At 36.5% G+C, this 27,535-nt stretch overlaps 1 protein-coding gene across 1 annotated transcript; it reads right to left on the reverse strand.

Annotated features, from left to right (window-relative positions):
* Nucleotides 1-4,950: 4,950 nt before the first annotated feature.
* On the reverse strand, nucleotides 4,951-26,225 carry LOC144434350 (G-protein coupled receptor 54-like). Its single transcript, XM_078122801.1, has 3 exons — nucleotides 25,842-26,225; nucleotides 18,195-18,330; nucleotides 4,951-5,813 (listed from the first exon to the last, which is right to left on the reverse strand). Exons 1-3 carry the CDS (start codon nucleotides 26,223-26,225, stop codon nucleotides 5,032-5,034), a joined length of 1,302 nt encoding a protein of 433 aa, XP_077978927.1. The 3' UTR covers nucleotides 4,951-5,031.
* Nucleotides 26,226-27,535: the final 1,310 nt, after the last annotated feature.

The raw sequence follows: 27,535 nt of genomic DNA on the forward strand, positions 1-27,535 counted from the left end.
TCTAGCGTCTAACAAACACCTAATAGTTATTTAATTATCTCTGTCCGCCGCATCGTCCGCGATGATTATACGAGAGCGTCCTAAGTCTGCAGAAAGCAAAAGCACGTTTTTTTTTGTAATTTAACCAGGGTAAATATGATGACTACATAATACTTATCTGAAACTAATGGCTTTGAATTCCATTTATCGGTTGCACAAATGGGACATTACAAACAGAGGGAGATGGGAAATGGACTCATTTTCTTTTTCTAAGATCTGCGATAGTTTATCCTTACGCCGACGGCAATTTTCCAATTGAGTAAACTGGTATAAATAGGTATGCCAGTCTCAATAGCAATTCACTGTTAATTTGGACCCAAGTGCCAGTTAAATAATTCAGCCTATATAACTAGTCGTGACGCTTACAATATCGAATCGTTCGTCAAACTGTGTTGAACGGAACTGGTTTTGTTTGTTAGCTTTTTTTCTTTTTAACACCGAATATGTAGGATTCACCCCTCAATGCAGTTCATTTCCCGATTTGTTCTTGTTTCTTTTTTGGCCCTAAATATTCTCGCGAACCAAAGCACATTTTTTTCGCTGACGAAAAAAAAAATAATGACGTAAAGAGGCCAGCAGTTTTACGACGATTCCAATATTACAACCCGTAGAATTCATGAAAGTTATGATCATTTTCAATTATCATAAAGACTTGCCAAAAGCAGAAGAAATATCCATTTGGTATTATTAAAAATCAAATCTTGTTGTTGAACAACAACAACAACAACAACAACAACAACAACAACAACAACAGCAGCAGCAACAACAACAACAACAACTAACTGAAGATAGAAACGGCAATGAAATTTAATTTTTTTTAAGAGATCACCATTTGACAGGATAAACAGAAAATAGCATAGGGGAAACAATTAGACTAAAGCTTGCACTCTTAAGGATTGTCATGTTAACGATTCATAATATAACAAGGGGGAATGTTCAAAACAGGAAAAGAACACAACATGACCATCTTTCAAATTATTGTGAGAAAGGTACCTTGCACTTTTTTTTGTTCCAGTCTGAGACTGTATTCTTCCGTGAAATTGAGAATGATGCAGGACAAAGCAACTGTCGTTAGTTTACTTGAACACAATTCATTGCTCATACACCGACAAAGTCCTTGATTTCCTGGGTGATGTTATACTGCGACTCCGGTCTTTGTTCAGAATTTCAATAGATAAGCGGAGTGTTGCCAATGATTGTCACTGAAAGAACAGTTCAATCAATCTATATGAGTAAGAACTTTCGAAATCACGAAACATATGGGCACAGTTCCCCCTCGTTCTTCTTTTGAATTATTCACGTGTCTTACTGACCGTAACAAGCGTCGGAAATAACCACTGTATAAACTGTTAATGTGTCATGCAAGGCTCCTATAAATTTAGAAAATGGGCAATGACATCGCACTAGGACTTCGAAAGTCGCGGCCTTGTTCTCGTGAGAAAAAAAGGGTTTTACACCGTCCTACAGCTACAGCTACAGCTACAGATACAGCTACAGCTACAGCTACAGATACAGATACAGCTACAGCTACAGATATAGATATAGATATAGATACAGATACAGATACATGCATAGACACAGACACATACCGACCAGATACAGACACAGATACAGGCACATACACATACACATACAGGTACACGTACACATACACATATACATACATAGACACACACACACATACATACATACATACACACATACATACATACACATACACACACACGTACACGTGCACATACACATACATATACACATACATACATACATACATACATACATACATACATACATACATACACATACACATACATACATACATACATACATACATACATACATACACATACATACATACATACATACATACATACATACATACATACATACATACATACATACATACATACATACATAGACACACACACATACACACATACACATACACACACACGTACACGTACACATACACATACACATACACATACACATACGCATACACATACACATACACATACACATACACAAACACATACACATACACATACATATACATATACACATGCACATACAGAAACAATCTAAGGGAAAAATACTTACCGAAGTGGTCGTATAGACAACCTGCTATAGAAAGATTTTATGCCCTCATGTCATGTAATAAGAATTCTGTAATAATCAACTTAGCAATTATTGTGTACAAATCTTTCAAGTTATTAAAGAAAGGAATGTATTTTATACATTAATTACATTTAATACTGTTTCATTCATGTATGTATAATTAATTTTATTTTCTCTCTATATGCTGTAAATTAAAATATTTTGCTCGTTTTTTGTAAATGTGCGATTTGGCCCGGTGGCCTTTAAGAACAATAAATATTTGACACATACCGACACAGATACAGACACAGACACAGACACAGATACAGACACAGACAGATACAGACACAGATACAGACAAAGACACAGATACAGACAAAGACACAGGTACAGACAGATAAAGACACATGAAACAAAGTGTATGTGTATTTAGTAATCTATCTCACATACTACTTGCAATATAAGCAATAAACACCTACATGACAAACTATTGCGGTCTCATTTAATTTCAAAAATGATACACACGAGTGTCATAAACACGAAAAATAAGTGTAACAAGTACACTACTATACATGGTGTATTAGCAATACTAATCTACAGAGTGCGGGGTTTTCGTTTTAGTTCATGTTCTCTTTATAGATATTCATATCTTATTTTGATCGTCATGACTGTAGTTGGGGTTCTTTTCTTCATATTTGTAACTTGATATCATAAATATGCCACTTTGTCATATTTTTGTAATGCTGGCCGGGGACAGGTTTCTTCATTATATCGCGAGCTTAAAAAGTAATGTTTTCTCTTATGTATCTGTCCCTCTCTGTACACTATGCTTAGTGTTTTCTCTCTCTTTTCTTACTCTCTCTGCGTTTTCTCCCCTTCTTATCCTCCCTTCCCACTCTTCTCCATCCCATACAATCCCACTCTGTCTGTCTGTCTGTCTGTCTGTCTGTCTGTCTGTCTGTCTGTCTGTCTGTCTGTCTGTTCTATATATCTCCCATCTCTCCATTACCACATCTCTTTCAATAAGAAACACTGATATATATATTTTCGGTATTACATTTATTTCCTGAACAAAGCTGCCACAGCAAGTGTATCAAAGTGGTCCACAGGGAAAGAATACAAACATACTATATACATTAAGACAGTTCTTCTAGCACGGTTGCGAAGATAACATCTCATCTTAAAAACTATACATAAGAAACAAAGCTTTGGCTATGTTGTAATAAAACAAACTACAATATCCTTCACACTATTTTTTTTATGAACGATTCCAGCTTTATTAAAACAGCCTACTCCGACCTATCAAATCAAGACATTCTACGATAAAAGGTTATATAATGTGAATTTCTCTCCTCGTTACTCAATATAATAACAGTATATATACATACAAACACACATAACGAGAAGGATTTTTATGGGATCGTCCTTGAACAAATTTTGCAAAGGTAAAGTTACATCAGTGCATGTTTGTTGAGATGTTATTATCTAACTCATTATTGCCAATGGTGGCGTTTGTATTTGTCCAGGCTTTAGCAGTCCTAGTCAGAGCACAACTTGTATGGTATAACTTCCCCTAGTCAAATTAGCTATAACAATTCGATACTATTCTTGATAACTTTGCTTGTTACAAGCAATGAGAACATTCCATACAACAGACCCCTGTATTAATGGAATAAGGGTAACATGTACAATGTCTTTTATTTTCAATAAACGTGTAGCACATAGGCCTACGTTAACTAAATAACAACTGTGCCGATTCGTGTCTATTTTCGTCTTTCATTGCTGATGAAAACGTTCTGTAGATATTAGACTTGTTGCAGTGCACAACTGTCGATATCAATCAATCAATTAATCAATCAATCAATCAATCAATCAATCAATCAACCAACCAACCAACCAACCAACCAACCAACCAACCAGTCAGTCAGTCATCCGCCCGCCCGCCCGTCCACCCACCCACCCCCGCTCGCTCACTCACTCACTCACTCACTCACTCACTCACTCACTCACTCACTCACTCACTCACTCACTCACTCACTCACTCACTCACTCACTCAATCTAGCTAGCTAGCTATCAACCAACCAATCAATCAATATATCAATTATCATATCAATCAATCAATCAATCAATCAAAAATAATTTCTATCACGCCATCCTCCAATACCATAGATTAGATTTGTTCAATGGCACCGAAAGGTTCGTTTCACACCGAATGCTTGTTTTAACAGAAATGTTTTTAGTTTGTTATTGAAAATGTTCAGATTTTATGCTTGCCTTAAAGAATTCCAAGAAGGTAAAGAAACACATAGGGATTGTTCACGAATTTTATAGAAAGCAGATTCGTGTTAGCTGAACAAAGAGATTGAACACCTTAGGTGTATTACGTTTGGAGTAGATTATAGATGTAGGTGACAGCTTTGTACGTACCGTGTCTTCTGAAGAGGATCAATATAAACATCCACACAAGTCGTTCAAAATATGGACAGGACTTAATCTTTGGACTAGTATCGGTGTATAACTTAAACGTTTAGTGTACGTACTGAGATTGGATTGTTGCAAGCAATGAAAGAAAATTGAAAACATAAAATTTTAATTTTTTTAACATACAAATTGTTTAGAAATGTACATTAACGCTTGTACTTCTCTAAGCGTGCTGTTGAAAAAAAACCCGGAGGAGCAACTGAAAATGGGACTGATGAATATATTATATAATTATGGCTTCGGAATGATAAAGATATTCGCCTGCCCTTAAACTGCATAACTCTGCAAATTAGTAAATTAACTATTCATTTTTCATTCCAATAAGCCACGAAAGGTTCACACATTCAATGTTGACGGTTGTCTCGATTGGAAAAAAATGTAGGTTTGCCATGTTTTGCTTCTCCAAAACGTCTTTAAACCAATATGGACCGTGGTAGTAACTTTTCGTCGTTTTTTATAACTGTTGGCATATCTTCATCTATATTATTAATATCGGTGTCTTCATTATCATTAGTGTCTGGATTTGTACTGGAGGGGTCACACGGTGTTGTGTCTGTCTGTGGGGTACTGATTCGTCGCTTCACACTGGTGTTACCTTGCGAATTACAGTACTTGCCGTCGGTCATCGCCATCGTGATAGTTCCTGGCCGGTCGCGGAATCGTAGACTCCCCGACGCTGGGGCACAACAACAGTAGAACACTTCTTTAAAACGACGTCTAAAGTTATCACTCATGAAGGCATAGATTATTGGGTTGAGGCAGGAGTTAGCATAGGACAAACAATTTGAGAATAATTGGAACCCGAACATAATCAGGTTTTCGTGAGGAAATTTTACATCTACTCTCTGCCAAATATTAATGATGTGTATTGGCAACCAACAACCGGCGAAGACGAGAACCACCACGCATACCATTCGTGTTTTACGGATCTTCTGACGTTGTCTGGCTTGTTGAGCCTTAGACTGCGTCCTGTAGAAAAGCGAGGATGAATTCCATACCAAACGAAGTATCATTCCCATACAGACTGATATGGTTAATAGTGGAGCGAGGTAGGCAGCGATAAACATGTAGACGTACCAGCCGATAGCCCATGCGTTATTCGGCCATGTTTCGATACAAAATGGCCGATAACCATACCAATCCATTTCAACCACTTCCCTGTACAGTGCAGCCGGTACGCAACAAGCTAGGGACACTGTGAGAAGAATGAAAGAATAAATCAGTGAGATGAAAAGGTAGCAATTTGACGGAAACGATTACAATATCATAAACAATATCACCATGTATCATATCCTCATATATCATATCATATCATATCATATCATATCATATCATATCATATCATATCATATCATATCATATCATATCATATCATATCATATCATATCATATCATATCATATCATACCGTATCGTATCATATCATATCATATCATATCATATCATATCATATCATATCATACCATATCATATCATATCATATCATATGTCATGTCATGTATTATATATCATATATCATATCATATCATACCATATCATATATCATGTCATATCATGACAATATGTACATATATAATGTCGCTTGTATCATCAATCATAATCTTATACATTATAAATATATGACATTTTATTATACCTGATAAACTTATCATATCATATCACATCTAAAAATATAAAACAATAATTTAGATTTATAGCTGTGTTAGAACAAGTGTAATAAAACGAAAGATGTTTAAATTGTACAATCGCAACCTTTTAACAACTCACAAGATAAGATCAAACGAGTTAGAAGGAATGGCAACAATATCATTGGGTAAAAGTGTACGCGTGAGTACCGAAACTATCGTACTTTTCAGGTCTTGAAGTAAGGATGCCTTCAGTAATTGCATGGGCGAGGGGCAGAGGATTTGTAAATTGTGATCGTCCCCGGCCCCCGATTAGGCTTTCCAAAAGTGCACCTCCCTCAATTTCCTTTGGGTGGTGGGTTGGGGTTGGAATGCATTTATAATCAGTCACCATATCCGACAAGATGGAATGCATGTCTTCAGAATGAGTACCTACAGCATTGTGAACATTCTGAACATTTGTAATCACAGGTCACACATAATATAAAAACCGGACAACATATCTATTACCACTATTAGTCGAATAGCAATGTAAGTTTATATGAAAACAAATGTTATTTCATTACATCACATGCGATGAAACGTCGATGTTGAGTCATACATTGCATAAATCAATACAGACTTGTAACAAGTAAATTACAGGTAACAACACTATCGTACACAACAACTGTATAATATAACACTTTGGCTAATCCTCCAACAACGTGGAAAGGCTTCGGCATCGATTTATCGACAACATTGCTCCCATGCGAAAGAATTCCCGAGGCTTTTCTATTACGAGCACTAACACTTTTGTCTGATATTCAATCACACGTTTTACCAGGAGTCGTGAGTAACCTGTGGAGATAAGTGTCTATGTAGAGCGCAGCTTTAACACAGATAAAGGCTTGGGAATTTGCCGACTAATTACGGAGAGGTGGATAACCACGGTCATCTTTGACCAATTTCAGACTGAAGGAGTACATATACACGATTGAAAAAAAAAAGTGTAGTTTTTATTTTTTTGTTCTGTTCAGCCTATCAAACAGAAGTTACGAAATGTCAGGACCTTGACTAGAAATGATGAGGTGTAATATTAAAGTGATAAAGTTAAATAAGACACATTTAATGGCCATATAAAGAGGATCTAGGTACGTTGACTGTTGATATCCCCAATTTTATTTCTAATTATGAATGATTCCATTCACGCTTAGCTGCACACATTGAATTTGGGACATCAGAACTGTACGCTGTAGTCTGAAATTTCATCAACGTTAACTTCATAGTGTTTACTACAGGTCATTACGTTTTGTCGAATTCAAATCTGCATTCCCCATGACAGCACATTTACTAAAACGTTGTTTTTTACAACTCGATCGAAATGTACAATATAAACTGTGACCTCTGTAAATGTGAGTTGATTCAGTGTTTATTTCACGGTAGATTTCCTGTTTGGTTTCAAGAAGGTTATAATTATGGTTTTACATATGTATATGTATGTATGTATGTATGTATGTATGTATGTATGTATGTATGTATGTATGTATGTGTGTGTGTGTGTGTGTGTGTGTGTGTGTGTGTGTGTGTGTGTGTGTGTATGTATGTATGTATGTATGTATGTATGTATGTATGTATGTATGTATGTATGTATGTATGTATGTATGTATGTATGTATGTACACTACTTGACAATACAGGATATCTTTCCAGGTTTTTTATTTATTCATAGTACTCAATTCATGTTTAAGTTCCAATTTATCTATATCAACCTTAACTACCGACTGTATTTGTGTCTATCATTGTGACAATTGCTGCCATTAGTGGTGAAAGCAGACTTTTTATTGGCCTATTAAAAAGTTAAACTTGTCATCCGAGGACCAAATTCTTCAATTTTTAAACCTGCGTGCATGGTGACATCTGGTCGCCTTAAAGGCGTCACTATTCATCTTGACGAATACACACAGCCAAGCCACACTTTGCGACAAAAATCTACGCAAGCAAATATATCTGCTGATAACGGTTAACACATTTCGTCGTCTATCTTTGGTGTTTTCAAAGTAAAACTTGACATTAGAGTCACTTAAATCTGTAAAACAGAATATTTATAAAATAACGACTTCTGACATTGATTATTAAAAGGGGTGGTAAAATTGAATACTTTATATTCATACGCACCACTTTGCACGATGAACATTTTGTTTATTTTATTGAAGAGTGAAGTACCGTACTAGACAGTTAACATCCAGGAGTCGTGAGTAACCTGTGGAGATAAGTGTCTATGTAGAGCGCAGCTTTAACACAGATAAAGACTTGGGAATTTGCCGACTAATTACTGAGAGGTGGATAACCACGGTCATCTTTGACCAAAATCAGACTGGAGGAGTACATATACACGATTGGAAAAAAAATGTAGTTTTTATTTTTTGTTCTGTTCAGCCTATAAAACAGAAGTTACGAAAAGTTAGGACCTTGACTAGAAATGATGAGGTGTAATACGCACCACTTTGCACGATGAACATTTTGTTTATTTTATTGAAGAGTGAAGTACCGTACTAGACAGTTAACATCCAATTTCATAGCATTTAGTGAATAAAGTATCTGATTTGGAAACTTCTGCACCTCAGGAGCATAACATGTAATCTGACCTGTAAAACAGTGCAGAAGGACGCACTAAGCATTTTTATCCTTTCATATTCAGATTTCACCAATCAACAGCTGAATGCATACACTCTTTAGTTTCTAACCTTTTCTTATATCCCTAAAATGTTTATAGAACATATTCGATACAGAAATTAATGAAGCCACTTATCAGCGCAGACCACGAGATTAAAGTAAATGATTTTACCACGCATGCGCTTTGCAGCAGCTGTAAGCAATGTATAGGCCCATTAGAGTTGGAATTTCTTCGCGCTATATACACTGTATCTGTAAAGACCTTCTGTCACGTACATTGTATAGTAGAGAGTCACACTTTTACATCAAATCCGAATCTTGCCAGCGGAAAAGAACACAATCGTCAAGAGGACCCGGTAATGTAATGGTGTTATCCGTCACCTGAATCAGTGATTTTAGTGGAGTAGCTGACATGAAGCTACAGAAAGCTATAATGTGACAAACAACACCAGCACTTAGCCTGACACACGTCAGATAAACAGACTTCACCTTTATCAATCACAACGAACATAGGAAATTCATTACAGAGGATATCGGTAATTAATTAAAGTCATGGATCAATTTTATTATTCATGACTTCGTGGGGGGGGGGGATTTGAATCATTGAAGTTGCTTGTATTACTGTCTGGGAAGGACTGGAGGGGTTTTTGAATCATTGGAGTTGCTTGTACTACCATCGGGGAGTGACGGGGGTATTTGAATCATTGAAGTTGCTTGTACTACCGTCTGGGAAGGACTAGGGTGGGGGGGATATTTGAATCACTGAAGTTGCCTGTATCACCGTCTGGGAGTGACGGGGGTATTTGAATCATTGAAGTTGCTTGTACTACCGTCTGGGAAGGACTAGGGTGGGGGGATATTTGAATCATTGAAGTTGCTTGTACTACCATCTGGGAGTGACGGGGGGTATTTGAATCATTGAAGTTGCTTGTACTACCATCTGGGAGTAACGGGGGGGGGGGTATTTGAATCACTGAAGTTGCTTGTACTACCATCTGGGAAGGACAAGGTAATAAGACGAGTGAGCCCATTCAATCATGTAAACGTCTCAATAGTACTGCACCATCAGCTCAGTACGCTGTAGCTCTGAACAACTGATGGACATCTGATACGTACTGATTGATGACAAACATCGTCAAATATTTTACGTGCCATCATAGATTAAGATATTGGACTATTTGAATTGTGACCTTGTCTTATTCCTCTTTAAAAGAACAAGGTCGTGATAAAAACAGTGACGTTGACCTCAGGTGCAAAGTAAGGATAAAGGTCTGTCAACTGCACGTTTCACAAACTAAGTTAAAATCAATGACACCAACCTCATTGTCTGTTTATACCGCCAATCTGTCACCATTAGGCAACATGGACGATTTCACGAAGTAAACAACATTTTGGACCTATCAAACTGTTACCTGTGAACTTAAAATAGGATTTTCAAGGCCACTATATTGAAGATTTAAATTTACATAAAGTAAGGTATATATTATAACATTGATGTTTTATAAGGTTGTCCAGTCAATGAGAACTGCCAAGCCGACAGTCGACATAGTGGATATATATATATATATATATATATATATATATATATATATATATATATATATATATATATATATATATATATATATATATATATATATATATATATATATATATATATATATGTAGTTTTTTACCAAAACTATTACGCTCTGCCACTGCGGTATAGAGCACTGTCTTAGCAGATTGATACTCACCGAGTTATATATATATATATATATATATATATATATATATATATATATATATATATATATATATATATATATATATATATGTTGTCTGATGATCGCTCGAGGCGTGAAACTCTGAGTAACGACTTATTACATCCTTATTCTTTTGAATTAAGTCTATATAATGCTCTGCTACTAATATTTGCATCTAGCACTGTTCTCTCCAGCGAGACACTCATATTCATATTCATATGTATGTATGTATGTATGTATGTATGTATGTATGTATGTATGTATGTATGTATGTATGTATGTATGTATGTATGTATGTATGTATGTATCTATATATATATATATATATATATATATATATATATATATATATATATATATATATATATATATATATATATAATCCACTCAGTGGGAACTGCCAAGGCGACAGCGTTGTTCAAACCGCTAAAGTAAGGAGAAATATCAAGGAAGATACTAAAAGTCCAGAAGAGTAAGTTACAACACGTTACACCAACATGTGCTCATTTAAACATAATTTTGCAAACAGCATACCGTTCCGAAAACAACATTTGTGCAAACTTTGGTAAATGGGCAGCTGTACAGTATTAATTGGTCTAATGTCACCCATACGTATGCCGACAAGACAAAAAGGTGTAACATCTGTCTGGCGGGAAAACACTATGTATGATTGATGCAGATAATTCAAGGCTGCTGAAGAAATCGAAATATTTGATGTAATGACCCCGATCAATCTATACACTCGGCTACAAGGAGAGATAGGAGTGAATTCCAATACTAGTATAAGGACATTAGGAACGTTACAATGTTTGCTGGAATGTATAAAGTGTCTGACGATAGCAGTGTGAAACATTACGTTAACGAAATCATTATCTCATCTTATTTCTTTTAAGTTCTACATTGTATATGGATGAGGCCCACCCAGGTAGCTAAGGCCAAAATAAAAGAATTGTTTCTGGTCAGGACATTTTGTCTAAAGTGACGACGCGATGTTTTTTATTCTCAATCAATCAATCAATCAATCAATCAATCAATCAATCAATCAATCAATCAATCAATCAATCAATCAATCAATCAATCAATCAATCAATCAATCAATCAATCAATCAACCAACCAACCAACCAACCAACCAACCATCCAACCAACCAACCAACCAACCAACCAACCAATTAATCAACAACCAACCAACCAACCAACCAACCATCCAGTCAGTCAGTCAGTCAGTCAGTCAGTCAGTCAGTCAGTCAGTCAGTCAGTCACCCAGCCAGCTAGCCAGCCAGCTAGCCAGCAAGTCTGTCAGTCAGTCAGTCAGTCAGTCAGTCAGTCAGTCAGTCAGTCAGTCAAACAATCAATCAATCAATCAATCAATCAATCAATCAATCAATCAATCAATCAATCAATCAATCAATCAATCAATCAATCAATTAACCTACCCATAACGAACTACCTAGCCCTCCCGCCTCCACACACGCCTACGTATCACCAGTCGTTTTAATGCTTTAATAATGCAGATGTAATTAGTAGGACAAAAAACATCTGACGATTGAACTAGATGAAGGCGTGGCAGTTGATAAAGATACACCGGTGTCGTGATCACTAAAGAGATAGCTTGTTTGATCAGTTAGGCTATTCTCATCAAAATGCATTCATTAACAGGAAAGATGGATATTATGCTTCCAGGAAAGCTTAACTTTGTGTCTGGCCACGATAATGTTTGGTCTTATTTCCTTTTCAATGAATTTCTCTCATCTGGGGCAGAGCTATGCTAACGGCAACAATCAAAATGCCCACGTTAGTAATAGCTTTGTGATGAAAAGTTCGTATCTGTTATTATCTTTTAACAACCTTTGACTAGACAAGTACACGCTGCATTGCATGATCAATCCTCGACTGAGGTTCACGGAAATGAAGTATGTAAGCAAATGCTTTGAAAGGGGCGGATAATCCAACAATCATCCGCGTCTTATCTGAGGTAATGATTTTCTTGAGATCACCATCTTTTCTATGTACTCTTATGCATGGTATATATCTGACCACACCACGACTCAATTTTATTGAACTAATTGGTCATTATGCACATATTTTGTTTAGAGAGTTATTGGTGTTCATACAGGATGAAACTTAAGAGAAAATCACTGACGGGCATAATGACCGATAGCTCATAAAAACTGACTGTCCTTCCGATAAACTGTTGGTCATATATATTGTATAGTTGTATTACGTACATGTATGTGTACATTATTTCAAATAGTATTGATCCAAATTGAATACAAACAGATAAACCTTGTTAGGCCACAAGAGAAAATAAGATGGAATTGCACAACACTTTTTCTAGCGCTTTATCTGATAATGTGCCAACATTTCCTAAATGGGATTTACTAATCATACAGACGTCCCAATTACTTTTGATATCTTTTTGATGAAGTTTGTTTCATATTTGTTTCTTAAAAATTCTCGTTTCAGTCACATTAAAATATCTACTTGAAATGTATGAATCAGGTTATCCAAATTATCAAATACTAAAAGTCAATATTAAAAAATAGGACTTATAGATGCGACTGTCATATTACATTAATGTCCATTTGAATATCTGTGTCTCCTAATACCACAATTCCTGCCACTTCTTTCAATGCGTCACCAACTCTTAGAGAAAGATATGTGTCCCCTTGGTTAACGATTACGTCATTATATTCTTGTGTCTTCAGCAGACTTGAATTGTCTTTTTGACAATTCTTTTCGAATCAGGTGCCTTTAGCTGGGATGTTGGTACGGGCAATGTTTCAACTAAATCTCTGGTGATGGTACTACACAGTACATAGGTACAATGCCTACAGAACTGAGGTTTACATAATGTCGTCTCCAGCTTCATTTTCAAATGAAACGAGTTCTCAGAAATTGCAGTTGATGTATAAACAAGCATCGGATTACTTAAGATGTCAACGGACTAGCATTATAAAATGAGACCTTGAGCATTTAATACGTAAGGATATCAATGACGACATCGGCCTCAATGTATACGTACATTATCAATGATTCCCAGCCATTAAAAAGCATCCCTAGTCTGTCTGGCAGAAAAGTACCTCCGTCGTCTCCAGTATGTAAAATCGTGTGTAAATCTCGCGTAACTTGTGAACCATGCAGTCAAGTCGTGCACTATCAAGCCACACAATCAGTATTTTCTCATGTTTTCTTTATATTCAACATCCTATCTTTGTGTTCGTTTTAATGTCAGTCGCAGCTTCTGTTTTTTACGATGCAGAGGAGTCAAAACGTAACTATAAACGACATAGAAATATCACGACTTACCGCCCACAAGTTTTAGCGCTCATGATAGGACTAAAATAGTCGTTGATATACTTATATCTCAATAATGAAATGCAGTAATGCATACAAAACGCCAATTTGGATTTTTGATTTTTGGGCAGGATGGCAGTGAGCAAGATAACAAAATGGGTTGAACAGATCTAGAAATTCCTTTGTGGTTAATTTAAAGCCCGCAAACTTCAATACTTCACCCTTACTTTATTACCTAGAAAAAACCTAGGTCTCACCTCTAGATAAATATATAGACGAACTATATAGATGAAGACAGCAATATCCCAGAAGTGGTAATTTCTCTTGACTCATCAGTTACACTGGATTCAATATACACGTTTTTAATATTTGATTTCCCTTCTGTAGATAGGACAGCAAATGTGCTAATGGAATGATACATGATTCACTACAAGATTGCAAAATAGTTCAGAAGATCTAGAACACCAATGAGTTCAGCATAGTTTATTCGAATGCCATGAATTAGTTTCGACAAGTCTTCATCGAAGAGATAACCCCCAACTTGGTCATTCACATTCGTATGACAAATATGGCTACTTATTCGGTTGCCAATACGAAGGTCGCGAAGTAAAAGAAATGTGCATAATTGGACTACAGTATCTGACAGTTGTGTTAGGTGTGGCAGGTTTGGTGAAACAGGTCAGGGGTATAATGAAAACTTTGAAGCTTTTTGTTCTGCTAATGCTTTAATAAACTGGCAAGAAGCTTTTGCGTTGTTTTCCTCACGTCAATCAGAAATGAAGAAGGCACCGAGTCTTTGACTAGCTGAATACACTATTGCTAAGCCATTTAATTTTTGTTATGGACATATTATTGAATATCAATTACATCACTTGTGATCTCAAAGGGTCGCACTTTTGATTCATAAACTCTTGATTCGTCATCTTCCCATTTTAATCAATGCTTTCAATATGGAATTTACTCGAGTAGTTTCATAGAATTGTGACATTTATCAACACCACACAAATCCCGAGACGGACTCGACAAGATGCCGAATAACTAGATTTTTGGACTCCTTTGCCAATTTAAATTTGCAAAATATACCATATTCTTGCATTTTGTCACATATTAAGAATACCTTATTATCAATTCAACCCGACGGAAAGGTTGAAGTTGATATCCAGTGATTTTAAGGAACAGTCTGTCTGTCTGTCTGTCTGTCTGTCTGTCTGTCTGTCTGTCTGTCTGTCTGTCTGTCTGTCTGTCTGTCTGTCTGTCTGTCTGTCTGTCTGTCTGTCTGTCTGTCTGTCTGTCTGCCCATTCACTTATCCCAAACTGTCTGTGAAATCTTCGATAATGATGATATGCAGCCTAGAGATAGCTCATTGTTGGCCTTTTGACTGCACTAGAAGATAAATGCGATCCTGTCACACTGTACAAACAACAGAAACGTCAACAGAATAAACAGCCTATTTCTATTCACGTCTCGTTGACACTTGTCACACATTTACATTAACTATCGAGATCAAACAGAAGCGACGGGATAAAAGCTTTTTTATATAGGCCTATATGCTAGACGTGATTTTGTGTTGTTTTTTATGTAATCACGGAGCAGCTCAGGAGATGCTATAACAAAATACAGAAAGTAAAACGCATTGTTGGCGCAAACAAATGTCAAGTACCTCCTGAGCTGCTCCACATTTGATTGAGCAAAGAATGGATTTTACTTTCAATATTTTTTTTATCCTCTGAGTTTACTGAGTTTTCCTCGACCTCCTTTTAACATCCGTGTAGCTGTCATGACTATGGCAAGCGGGAAAACATCTGAAAAAGATGTCAGTCACTTAGAGAATATTATTTCTTCCATTTAGTTCACCTTTCGCAGCTTCCATGATATTGGGAAATTTGTTTCCTTTTGGTTAGGTGACAAAAGTGCCACGCTATAAACGAGATAATGTGGTAAATGGTGCACGGCAGCGCTAAGTGTTCTCTGACATATTACAATTGAGTGACGCTGATGCTTGCCCTTCTGTTTCATAACCTACCAGCGACTATTACTTTAAATGTCAGTATGACGCCCGGCCAAATGTATATCTGACACTTAGCAGTCTCGATACCGTGTTATATACATATACGTGGGCAAAATCACTAAAGATTGTCCCACTGTTTAATTTTCAGGATTGAGAACATCATGTTTAGATAATTTGGTTCTAGTGAACAGGACAACGTATTTTTTAAAAGTAAAAAAAGCTCTGAACCCTCCCACATCAACTCACTCCCATGCTTCCTAAAAAAATCGCAAAATGTCACAAAAACAGGTATCTTAGAGTTGTAAGCCTTCAGGTCCCTACTGCACAAAACATACAAATGTACAGAGACAAAATATCGAATACAGGAGGCCAGCAGAAATGTCAAATTGTCATATTGTTTCACTTTTTTGTTTCATTTATAGTGTGTAAGGATGTGGTTTTGAATTATTGTTTCTTTCCGTCTGGTAACACCTAATGTTACTTGTTGATTTTCGTATCTTCTCCAGCCATAAACATATAAAGAGGTAATTAAGTCAGATTGCAGTCTTCATGTAGTCCAGTGCAGTTCTCTATCACCTTATGGGAGTTCTGTTAGTCTTAAAAGATGTTATAGAGACTGTTTTATGCGTAGTCGATGGGGACTTCTACAAGTATTTGAAACATTACATGGTTTCGAATTAGCATGGAGCAGTCTAAATTTTATTTCTTCCTGCGTATGAAGGTAGTCTGATAATCCTTCAAAGATATCTCTTTTTCTCACAAAGGGACTCGTGGGGACAATTTTAAGACGGAAAATCCCAGGTCAGGAGGCGTTGTAATAGTATTGTCGTTTCTATATTCCGCATGGGTGCTTTATGATACCCGTCTCACCTATTTCCATCCCCAATTGCACCTTTTAGGCGTTCAATCTTATTACTCACGTACAAAGTCGATGTAACCCTACCAATGTTTCTTGATTTCCTGTGATTACCACAGGTATTAACAATGAGGTCGTCACTTCCTTTTTTACGACGGAAAGTAAAAAGCTCACAAGGGTTTATCTTAATATCATTAAGGTTTTCTCTTTTGAAAAAAGAGCAACAGAATTATATACGTGACCTCATGCTTTTTACAAGTCGCCTCCCCTTTATCCCGTTGACCCATTAAAATCATAAACACAATAATCAATAACTCGGAGCTCTAGCTTAAAAAAGGAATTGAACGTTGATTGATTGTAATAAAAATAAACCTACGGACGAGTTCCAGTCATACCCTTGCAAAACGAGAGACACTGTAAATACACGGCATGGCACTATTGCTATCCATCGTACTGAGTTCTAGTCCCGGGTTCCAGTCCATTTACTCTTATTGCAGGACTATATCATTACTGTGATTTATAACGATATTTTTATAGAACATATCTATGATGAAAATCTTAGTTAGAATATCCACTTTATGAGTTACCATTGACCTTGGGTCAAGCAATTTACAGTTACTCTAGAATAGATCCTTAAGATATTCCTTTACTGTTTTCAGTATTGATAACGTCTTCAATTCTAATACTTTGACCGTGAGAGCAGAGGTTAACTTTTTTGTGATATTAAATGTATTTATCTTGATTACCAGGGGTATACTATTTACATGTATGGATAAGATTCATGGAGTCGAGTTCATGATAAATCATGTTTATAAACTGCTATGTTTTCTTTGTCTCTCTATTTACATTATGTGACCTACTATCCTGTGTTTTCTCGATTGTGTAATGTTGTTTATTATATCAATACTTGGATCTCGGGATATTTCAATCATGTTGGCTAGTCTTGGTCTCTATAATTTTCTCGTCCCAGATTGTCCAATTAAGTCCCAAAATGGTCATTTTCAAGAAGTGCATTAATTCTGTTATTTTAAATGGGGTTACCTTACATGGAAATCTCATCCATGTGTACTTATTGTTGCACAAAGTTAAGAAGGCAGTGGTAATGATATGATTATCAGCTTCAGATTTTCGTTTCTCAATTGAAACAAACACTGACATAACATTTGCACTTTAGTCCTGTCACTGGTATGTGTTCAGGATTTAAAAGTTGCAGGCGGGACTTATGATTCCCTGAAACGCACAGTGAAATACGGAAAGAGCAGCGCCCAGACCACCAATAGAGCAAGAGCCTCTCTTTCAAGAGCGTTTTGCACAATCCGGATGTGACGTACAAGCTGAAAGCAGCGAAAACAGTATCGTCACAGATAAAAGCGATAAGATAACCATGCCCACTCACCGAGCCATACTCCCGCGCTCACCATCATTGCTACTGTCGGTGTTCTTGTCTTCAGAGACTTCAGTGGGTGAGCGATGGCATAGTAACGATCCACCATCATTGCAGTCAGAGTAATACACGTTGCCTGCACCGTTACCTGTAAAAAGACAGGACAAGATACATCCATAATTTAGAAAAAGGTTGGCACAGACACACTATGATCAAACATCGATATCGTTCGGTATGTTATTGCCATAGACGATACTATAAAAACATCCATTAAGTAGGGAGGCCATAAAGAATGATATTTACGACTGCCAACTTACAATTTATTCATTACCTGTGCGTTTTTTTCAAACTGGTCATGATTTGTAAAGCCAAGTACTTCAAATGGACAGTAAACAATTTTGTTTCGAGGAAATATAAGAAAAAAACCGCCTACTCTCCCTGCCATATGAACTCAAGTATCCGGAAATTTGTCGACTAGTAAAGTACCTCTGGGAGGTCATACACCAATGAATAGGGTAATTGAATTGCATTATTTTCCTTGAATCTCTGCTAGGTAAAGTCGTTTTCCATAAATTGTCGTCTTACTTGAGATCATACGATAAGCCACTTGAATGCTTACTAATCACTGTATATCATTTTCAGAACTTTCCTAATAGAGACGTGTAACTTTGCATTGCTGTAGAAGCAGCTCGCTTGCAGAACCAGCACCAGCACCAGCACCAGCAGCAGCAACAGCAGCAGCAGCAGCAGCAGTAGCAGTAGTAGTAGTAGTAGTAGTAGTAGTAGTAGTAGTAGTAGTAGTAGTAGTAGTAGTAGTAGTAGTAGTAGCAGCAGCAGCAGCAGTAGTAGTAGTAGTAGTAGTAGTAGTAGTAGTAGTAGTAGTAGTAGTAGTAGTAGTAGTAGTAGTAGTAGTAGTGGTGGTAATGGTGGTGGTGGTGGTGGTGATAGTAGCAGCAGTAGTATTAGTGATAGATTATTTTATTATTGTGACATGAATTAGTTCCTACCAGCCCCTCGGGCTTATATGTCACTTTCAACAAAAGTCAATACATTGGCAGTACAAATAGGTAAGAATGAAGAAAAACACAAAAAAGTTAACTCTGATAAAACTTTTCTTTTCATAAAGATGCGACCTCAATAATTTTAGCTGCATTCCTCGTTTAGCTTGCAGGTATATAGCTGAATTGTTGTTTCATGTATGTATGTATGTATGTATGTATGTATGTATGTATGTATGTATGTATGTATGTAGGTAGGTAGGTAGGTAGGTAGGTAGGTAGGTAGGTAGGTATGTGTGCGTGTGCGTGTGAGTGCGTGCGTGCGTGCGTGCGCGCGCGCGTGTGTGTGTATATATGTATGTATATATGTATGTATATATGTATGTATGTATATTAGGTAGAATCCAAGTCAAGAACATCTCGCCCTTTGTAATATGCAGTGGAAACGTTCTGCCAAAATCGCAAATCTGCGAGCATGATAGTAATGGATGATGCGTACTGTATATCCCTTGACTTATGATCACAATTTAGAAAGGTGCGTGCCAGTTTAATGGGACATTTCCTCAATCACTATGTGTAAATGTCTTTATGTCATCCATTTGCCTTGAACTATTCTCATCTTGGTTCGTTCATGTACTATCATAAAAAAAACTACTCCTCAAAACACACTCTCGACCTGGAAACATACACAGTACATGATTCCTCGTTAATTGACACTCATTGTTATTACGATGGAATATTTAAGTCGAATATTTAAGTGATAACCACTCGGGTAAAAACGTTGTACTCAATGGTGGTCAATTTATTTATATACAAAATATAGATTTAAGTGGCTGTATTATTGACAATTTCTACGATTGTGTGTTATAGTCAATACTATCAAAACTTCGGCTATTCGAAAGTGACGCCAGTTATAGACGCATGTTTTCGCTTGGCTTTACATGCATACAGATATTTCGACAGATTGAAAATAAGACGAATCTGATCTTTATTTCAATCAGTAAATTATTTGAAAATTATTCCAAGATATATTTCTCCGTGAAGTCAAATCCCACTATCCATAGTTCACATCACAACTGCTGTATTTCATATTGCATTGCCGTTACACAAATATATATCCATACCCGTACTCTTGTAATTTCACGCCTTAAACACATCAACAGGAGTTAGGATTGTTAGATTCTAGCACAAGATTAAAAGTTTTAAACACACAATAAGCTGACCAATCTTGCACGTTTACTTAAACACAAGCTTTTTACTATGCACACAATTGCCTATACTAACAATCCAAGAATGCACAAGAGAAGAGAACAATCGTGAACTAGAGAATTATGTCTGCCCTTGGGCAAAGTGTAATTACTATCATATGATGTTCACCAAAAGCAAAGATCGAACGGTTCAGTTGATGTTATTAACATTAGGATAATCTTTATCTCCAGGCTTTATTCCTCTATCTGGATCAACCTGCTTCTTGAAATAGTGACTGCGGGGATGCACCACAGAGTCAATCACAGTATCTTGATAGTTCTGACAGAAATTCGTCTTCTTTATGAATGATCGAGATAGTGAGATTTACAAAAATGTGTGTCATGCTTCTCGAAAATGAGTACGTTGATAATCTATTATTGTCACTTGTCAACACTGGGATTTGGAGATAACATAGCATTATGCTACCAGAATTATTTTATTGCACGTTTTTGTAACGATAATTAAAACTAACTGGATTACTAAGTTTATATCCTTGTCATACCGGTTATTGCACTTGTATTTTAATGAGTATGCTTAAGGCGGACACGTGCGATCGGCTCGTAAATTTTGAGTCACAGAAGAAAATCCGTCTTGTGAAATAAATTGCAAAGTACATATCCCAAAGCATACGACCCGTGTGTTGATGCAAGGATACGTGTGCACGGCTTACAATATCATTTCTCTTACTTTGGACATGTTTGCACGTCCGTGTTTCTGTCTGGAGTTGTCTGTCGATGTACGTATATACGTACGTACGTACGTACGTACGTACGTACTTACGTACATACATGCATGCATACATACATACATACATACATACATACTTATGTATGTATGTATGTCTGTATGTATGTATGTATGTATGTATGTATGTATGTATGTATAGTATGTATGTGTGTATGTGTGTATGTGTGTATGTATGTATGTATGTATGTATGTATGTATGTATGTATGTACACACAATATATACACCCTACTGAAGTTTAGCTAGATAAGTGTATAGCTCCTTATTCCCCATGCCTGTGATAAATTAGATTGTAAAACATATTTGCCAATTCACGAAATGCATTAAAAAGACAACACATTTGTATAAGTCCATTAAAATGCAATTAGTATTCGTTGCTACATACCCAATAGCCTTCCACATTTCCTTCGTTGATGTGTCGTGTACTTCCATACGTTAAATGAAAAACTAAACGTACACGTTCAATTGAATGTTAATAAGGTTTGTTATGACATTGTTCTGTCAATAACATGTTTATTTACAGTATGGGAATGCGCGTGACAAGTCCCAAGGAACACCCACTGGTGGACGTCACTCAATTTGGGGTCTTCTTGTCTTGTACATCAGTAACATTTACAGTTGGAGGCCCTGTCATAATCGTAATCAATGTTGTGAATAGATGCGTTATGCTTTTATGGAAGAGTCCGTCTGTAAACTGCAGTCACAACAAGTTCAGGATGATCGAATATACCACATGACAATAAAATAAGGCCATCTTCAGCCAGACCATCAAATGTGATAAATGAAGTGCGACAAAGAGTCATTTAAGCGTACGCGGAGTACAACGACGGCAAATTTGAGCAGACAAGTAAACATGACACACTTTGTATAGCCATTCATCTTTTCAAATCATTGCTACCACAATGTGCACTGATTTTAAATTGGTTATCGCATAACGGCATTTTAACAGGGCCCAGGAGATACGGTGTGGAATTACATACATTCCTCAATACGGTTTGAAGTATATGTATAATTTGTAACAAGTCGACCGTGTTCACGTATTAACAAGCTGTAAAAATATTGTATACGTCTCTTTATTATGTTTTGACCTTCTCTCAATACCAACAGTTGTGCACGAGTTTAAAAATCTGCTTATATAGTAACAATGTAATCCAGGCATATGAATGGCATGCGCAAATAAACCAAAGTCGTTGTGTAGAAACTTTCTACATTTGTTTATGTAGATATTAAAGAATAGTAACTCTGAAAATATTATGCAAAGTTAGTCATAATCCAAATTGGCAATTACATGCATATATTTTGTTATTATGCATACCCAAGTTTTCTTCTCTTAGACTGGGGAAATAAGCATTCTACAAGGTCAACAGTGTGAACTCAACTATATAGCGACAGCAGATGTGAAGTTACCTTATTTTTCACACAGATAAAAACAACCTTTCTATAAAAACCTTTAACACTTAAACTTGACATAGACATAAATTACTTCAGTTATTTGATGAGTTATGCATACAAACGTTGTCACCTTCCGAGATTGATAGCTTTTCCCCTCATTAAAGGGGCACCAACATATATATACATCAAAGCAGCGCACCAATATATGTATACATGCAATCAATCGGGGAGATTCCTTGTAGATTGAATTATTGTTGCTAAATCATCAATAATGGAACAAAACTATTACATTTGACTAAATGAATAATGGATAAGTGATAAATAAGAGCGCAAAAGAGACTCGGGATTATAAAATATATATTAACATGGAAAGATTAATCGAGTCAATCTTGGCCTCTATTCCCCCTAACCATATTGATATATTAATTCTAATTATCATACCACGTTAACATTTGTTAAATAATGTGAGTAATCGTCTCTAGAATGAATATTTACAATATACCAGAATCAAGACATCTCGCTCTTTCAAAACAGGAAGTCATAACATGACATGTGTCAGGACACTTTACCTCTATGGTAGTTTCTTGGATTCGCAGAAAGGAAATGCCAATTCAGTTAAAATAGTAGCTACCAATACCTCTGTTAAATTATATATATATATATATATATATATATATATATATATATATATATATATATATATATATATATATATATATATATATATATATATATATATATATATATATATATATATATAAACACATATACATGTTAGTTTAACGTCATAATGCAATTCGAGCGAGAATTGTAGTCCGCGGAATCATACGGGGAGTATTATGACGTAAAGTTAAACAATGATTTCGTGAGATTATATATTTATCACATAATTTGATTAGTTTTTCCACATATTTTCCTACAATTTTTAATCAAATTTTACGAATACTGCATCGTTTCATCGTACTTTTCTCTTCATTGCGCATAAAAAAATGGCGTCCGACGGCTAAGCAAATTACGTAATCGCGTGACCTGTTGCGAGGTCAAGCTTACTTACACGGTGCAGGTTATACTGTGCTGTGGTTTCTCAACCAAAATTATCGGTTGTAACCTTGCGATGTACACGTAATATCAAATTTAGTTTAAAAAGTTACAAAAGTAATGTTTGTGTGAATGCGACATTTGTTCCGTCATTTTAATCATATTTGCTCGGGATGTGTTAAGTTTGGAGCTCTGCGCTCGACGTAAGCTTGCCGGCTGCTACATTCATAGTCGACATGATTTTTAGATAGAATAAAATTTATTGAATAAAAATAAATGTACCTCTACGTAGCAGACTCATGCCACCTAAGGATACGTGTGTAATGTAGTGTGTGCATTTACGCGTAGCGTAGGATTGACAGGAACAGTCGAACAGTAGAGAGAAAAAAATAGTTCGGTAGAACAAGGGGTGATAAGTCTTATGGGTTATTGATCTACCCTGTTTGACATCACACAAGTGAAGATTTGCACGTATTTATGTAATAAATATATATGTATATATGTATATATTTATATATAAAAACTATCGATACTCCTTTTGCTTAAACGACAGACAAATAAGCGTTCAAGTGTAGTCTATTCTGGATCCGCAAAGTTTCGTTATTGGTAATACTGGATAGTTTATTATTGAATATACAGAAGCACCTTAACTCTGCGTGTCTGACCTCTGCACAGCGGTACTGACAGACGGCAACAAATTAGTTACGTTAAATTAGTACTCGCTTTATTCTTTAGAAGCAGCTTAAAGAAGAGCGGCTCGGGAGAGAAACGGGGAACTTTCATCTTCTGGCGGTAACCTTTGAAACTATTTGGCGTCATCGCAGACGAAGGTACGTCATGGACAATCACATTGGGCGTGCGCAGTAAATTACTTGTACATTGTTCAACGCTACACAATAACATGTACTACAGCACGATAGTTCGATTAGAAATCTTAGATGTCCTACACTTTTTAAATTTTTTTAAGGTCTAAAACTTTCAAAACGATGATCATAAGTTTAATCGTCGTTTTTAATCCCTTGATCGTTGATATCGGCTAGGATTTGGAATGATTATCAGGGGATGAGAATTTGAAGTATTATCCATTTGAGATAAGAAATTGTACGTCTATAAAGCTTATAAAATCATTGTTTTCTGTTTTATACGCCCACATGTGAACTATCATCAGAATAAGTCATATTTAGCCTTAAGAAATTGATATGACTATTTACCTCTTTCACCTTTCTGATAAGCTGAAATGAAAAATGAGAAACAATTGAATTTCTCTGCCTGATATGCAAGCATGTTTACTGCACTCTAGGGGCAAAAAAAAATCTCTGTAGAGCAATTTCTAGTTGGCGATTCTGATAATGATTATATTCAAATTTTGTTCGAGGCTTAAGAACAAAACGAGATGAAATGTTTCGTTCGAATCTGACGTCACGACGCAAGAAAAATCACGTAAAGTATCCAAAACAACGCTGGAGGAAGTATTGTACGACATCACGACGCACGGTCGTGACAATATATGGGTAATAAACAAGTCTAGAACAAAAAACTAGAAAAGCTAATGTCAGGCCCGTTCAATTATATGTGCATGTGTTTGTTGACCCCACATTTTGCAACGCAACTATATGAACTATTCTATTCGGGTTAGTATTTCACGCACAGTAGACTGGAAGAGGCTGGGAATAGAGCACTGAAATGACTCGTCGTTACGAGCGGCCGATTGTGATTTTATATGTTCACACAAACAGCACTTGCAAATGGAAAGCTTGTAAAAAGTGAATAGCTCTCCATGACTGTGATTACTGCAATAAAACTAAATTAATCGCTGCTGCAAATTCCTTTCCCCACGTAATTGATAGGTATACATACCTATTGTGTAATACAAAGAGATTATGATATGTATTGATGCCTATAGGCGATACATTTGTTGGAATTCCAAATATTACGGTAATTTGTTCTCGAATAGAAATATAATGAAATTACACAATATCCCTCTCAAATATCCTCACGATAAATTTGACAGCAATACCATATCTTTATTATGGGCACAAGAATCCCAGGTACGGTTCTACAAAAGAAAAGATGACACACTTAAAGTTTATCTTAGAAAGATATTTCCCGTGGACGTGTGTAAATGCATGTGTATAACGTTCAAGTTATTTCGATACTTATGTTGCAGTATTCTTTATTACACATACATTTCACCTCGTGACATTTGATAAAATAGTAATAGTAATAGTAATTACTTACGCTCATAAGGTAGTAACTGAACTTGCACATCAAATTTCCGAAGTGCCATTGGGTAGCGTATATTGATGCAGTGAACGGAACACAGAAGAGGAGAAAGGAAAAATCTGTAATAGCCAGACTAAGAATGTAGTAGTTTGTAGCTGTCCGCATTCGTTTGTGCTTCAGGATCACGAATATTACAAGGAAGTTCCCAGTCGTACCGATTAGAAATATCAACGCGAATATCAACGGCATCAGCCAAGTTTCCAGGAAGACCGGGTGGTCCGAGTCCGACGTGAAATTGCTGCTCTTGGATTCGTTGTAATCGTCATCGTAAAAGAACGGAAAGTTGCTCAACGAGATGTTATAGGCGGTAGAATTGTCGGTTTCAATTATTTTTGACATATTGTCTCTAGAAATCCCGTATGAGTTGAGTTCAAAGCTACGGATTAGCTGATAATCAGTCCAAGATCACTGTCGGAAATCTTCACTTGATCAAATTACTTGACAGGAAGTCAGTGGTACCTGTCGCATTACAGATATCACTCACAGGGTAGCGGCGAAGCTTTCTTGAGACGTTAAGGCAAGGTTAAGTACTCCCAGGGATTTTCAAAGGATTTTTTATGCTATTTCAAAAGCTCGCTGTCGATGCCTTTTCCCGTGGCTGTCAATATTTCTTAGTATTTTACAAATTCTTACACAAGAAAAGAAAAAGGAAACATGCAGTAAGCGTCTCAGTTGAAATCTTCGGTTTGTGATGAAATAGTTCAATAGTTGTGTCAGCAACCTGCTGTATAACAGGTGTCATACGTGACATAGATTCTAGTGTCAAGGATGCTGGCTCTCAGCAGATATATAAAATGTTGAACAATCGACGAAAAATGTTATATATCTCGAAAATGACATTTACAATCAACATTTTTACGAGATGTAGCTCCCGGTGAAATTCTGTACAGTACTTCAATCTGTAAAGTGCTCTCCTCGTATTGAATATTTTAGTCTCTGTATTTTGTTTTTCCGGTGAGTGAAATCTCAGTCCTGCTTTGTGCCGGCAATCCCCGGTGATGGAGGTAGTCTCTTCACACGCTGTCAGTAAACCGTCCTTCGTCCCTGTAAGGTACCTGTGTTTTAAACCAAGCCGATGCGATATTCACGTTCGAAGAAATATAGGAAATAAGCTTTCCAGTCAGTAATCGCGAGGCAAGGTTTACGGATCAGCAACAAGAACGAAGTGAAGAAATAAATGAGTTTGAAAATGATAAATAGAACGTGTTCGTAAAGAGGCTGTAGACAATGTGATACACCGCCTCGAATGGACAGGTACGGCTGAGTGTGTGACGCGCGTTCGTGCTCCGTAAAGTGTACAGTGCCTAGTGTATTCCGATGTGCTTTCACCGACGTTATATGGTTAGTTGTGTCGCTCATTGACCAGGTGCTTATCTCATCGTTAGTCGGTAATTGTGGTGCGCTTGTCAACCCCGCCTCTATCCATAGGCATCGTTCTCGGTGGGTGGACACGACATCACACGCTGAATTGGAGAAATGACTGGCTGAATGATCAGCATGAGGCTATCAGTTTGTACGAGATACAACTCACTTTGCTATGAACTGTGTGCTACTTTATACCCCTGTGATAAACGTGGCTGGTTCGTAGACCGCCCTCCAACGTCATTTCTGACGTCACAGTATAACATCCGGGACTTGATTCTCTTAAA

The sequence above is a fragment of the Glandiceps talaboti genome, chromosome 4, assembly GCF_964340395.1.
Source record: "Glandiceps talaboti chromosome 4, keGlaTala1.1, whole genome shotgun sequence".
In the NCBI taxonomy this organism is placed as follows: domain Eukaryota; kingdom Metazoa; phylum Hemichordata; class Enteropneusta; family Spengelidae; genus Glandiceps; species Glandiceps talaboti.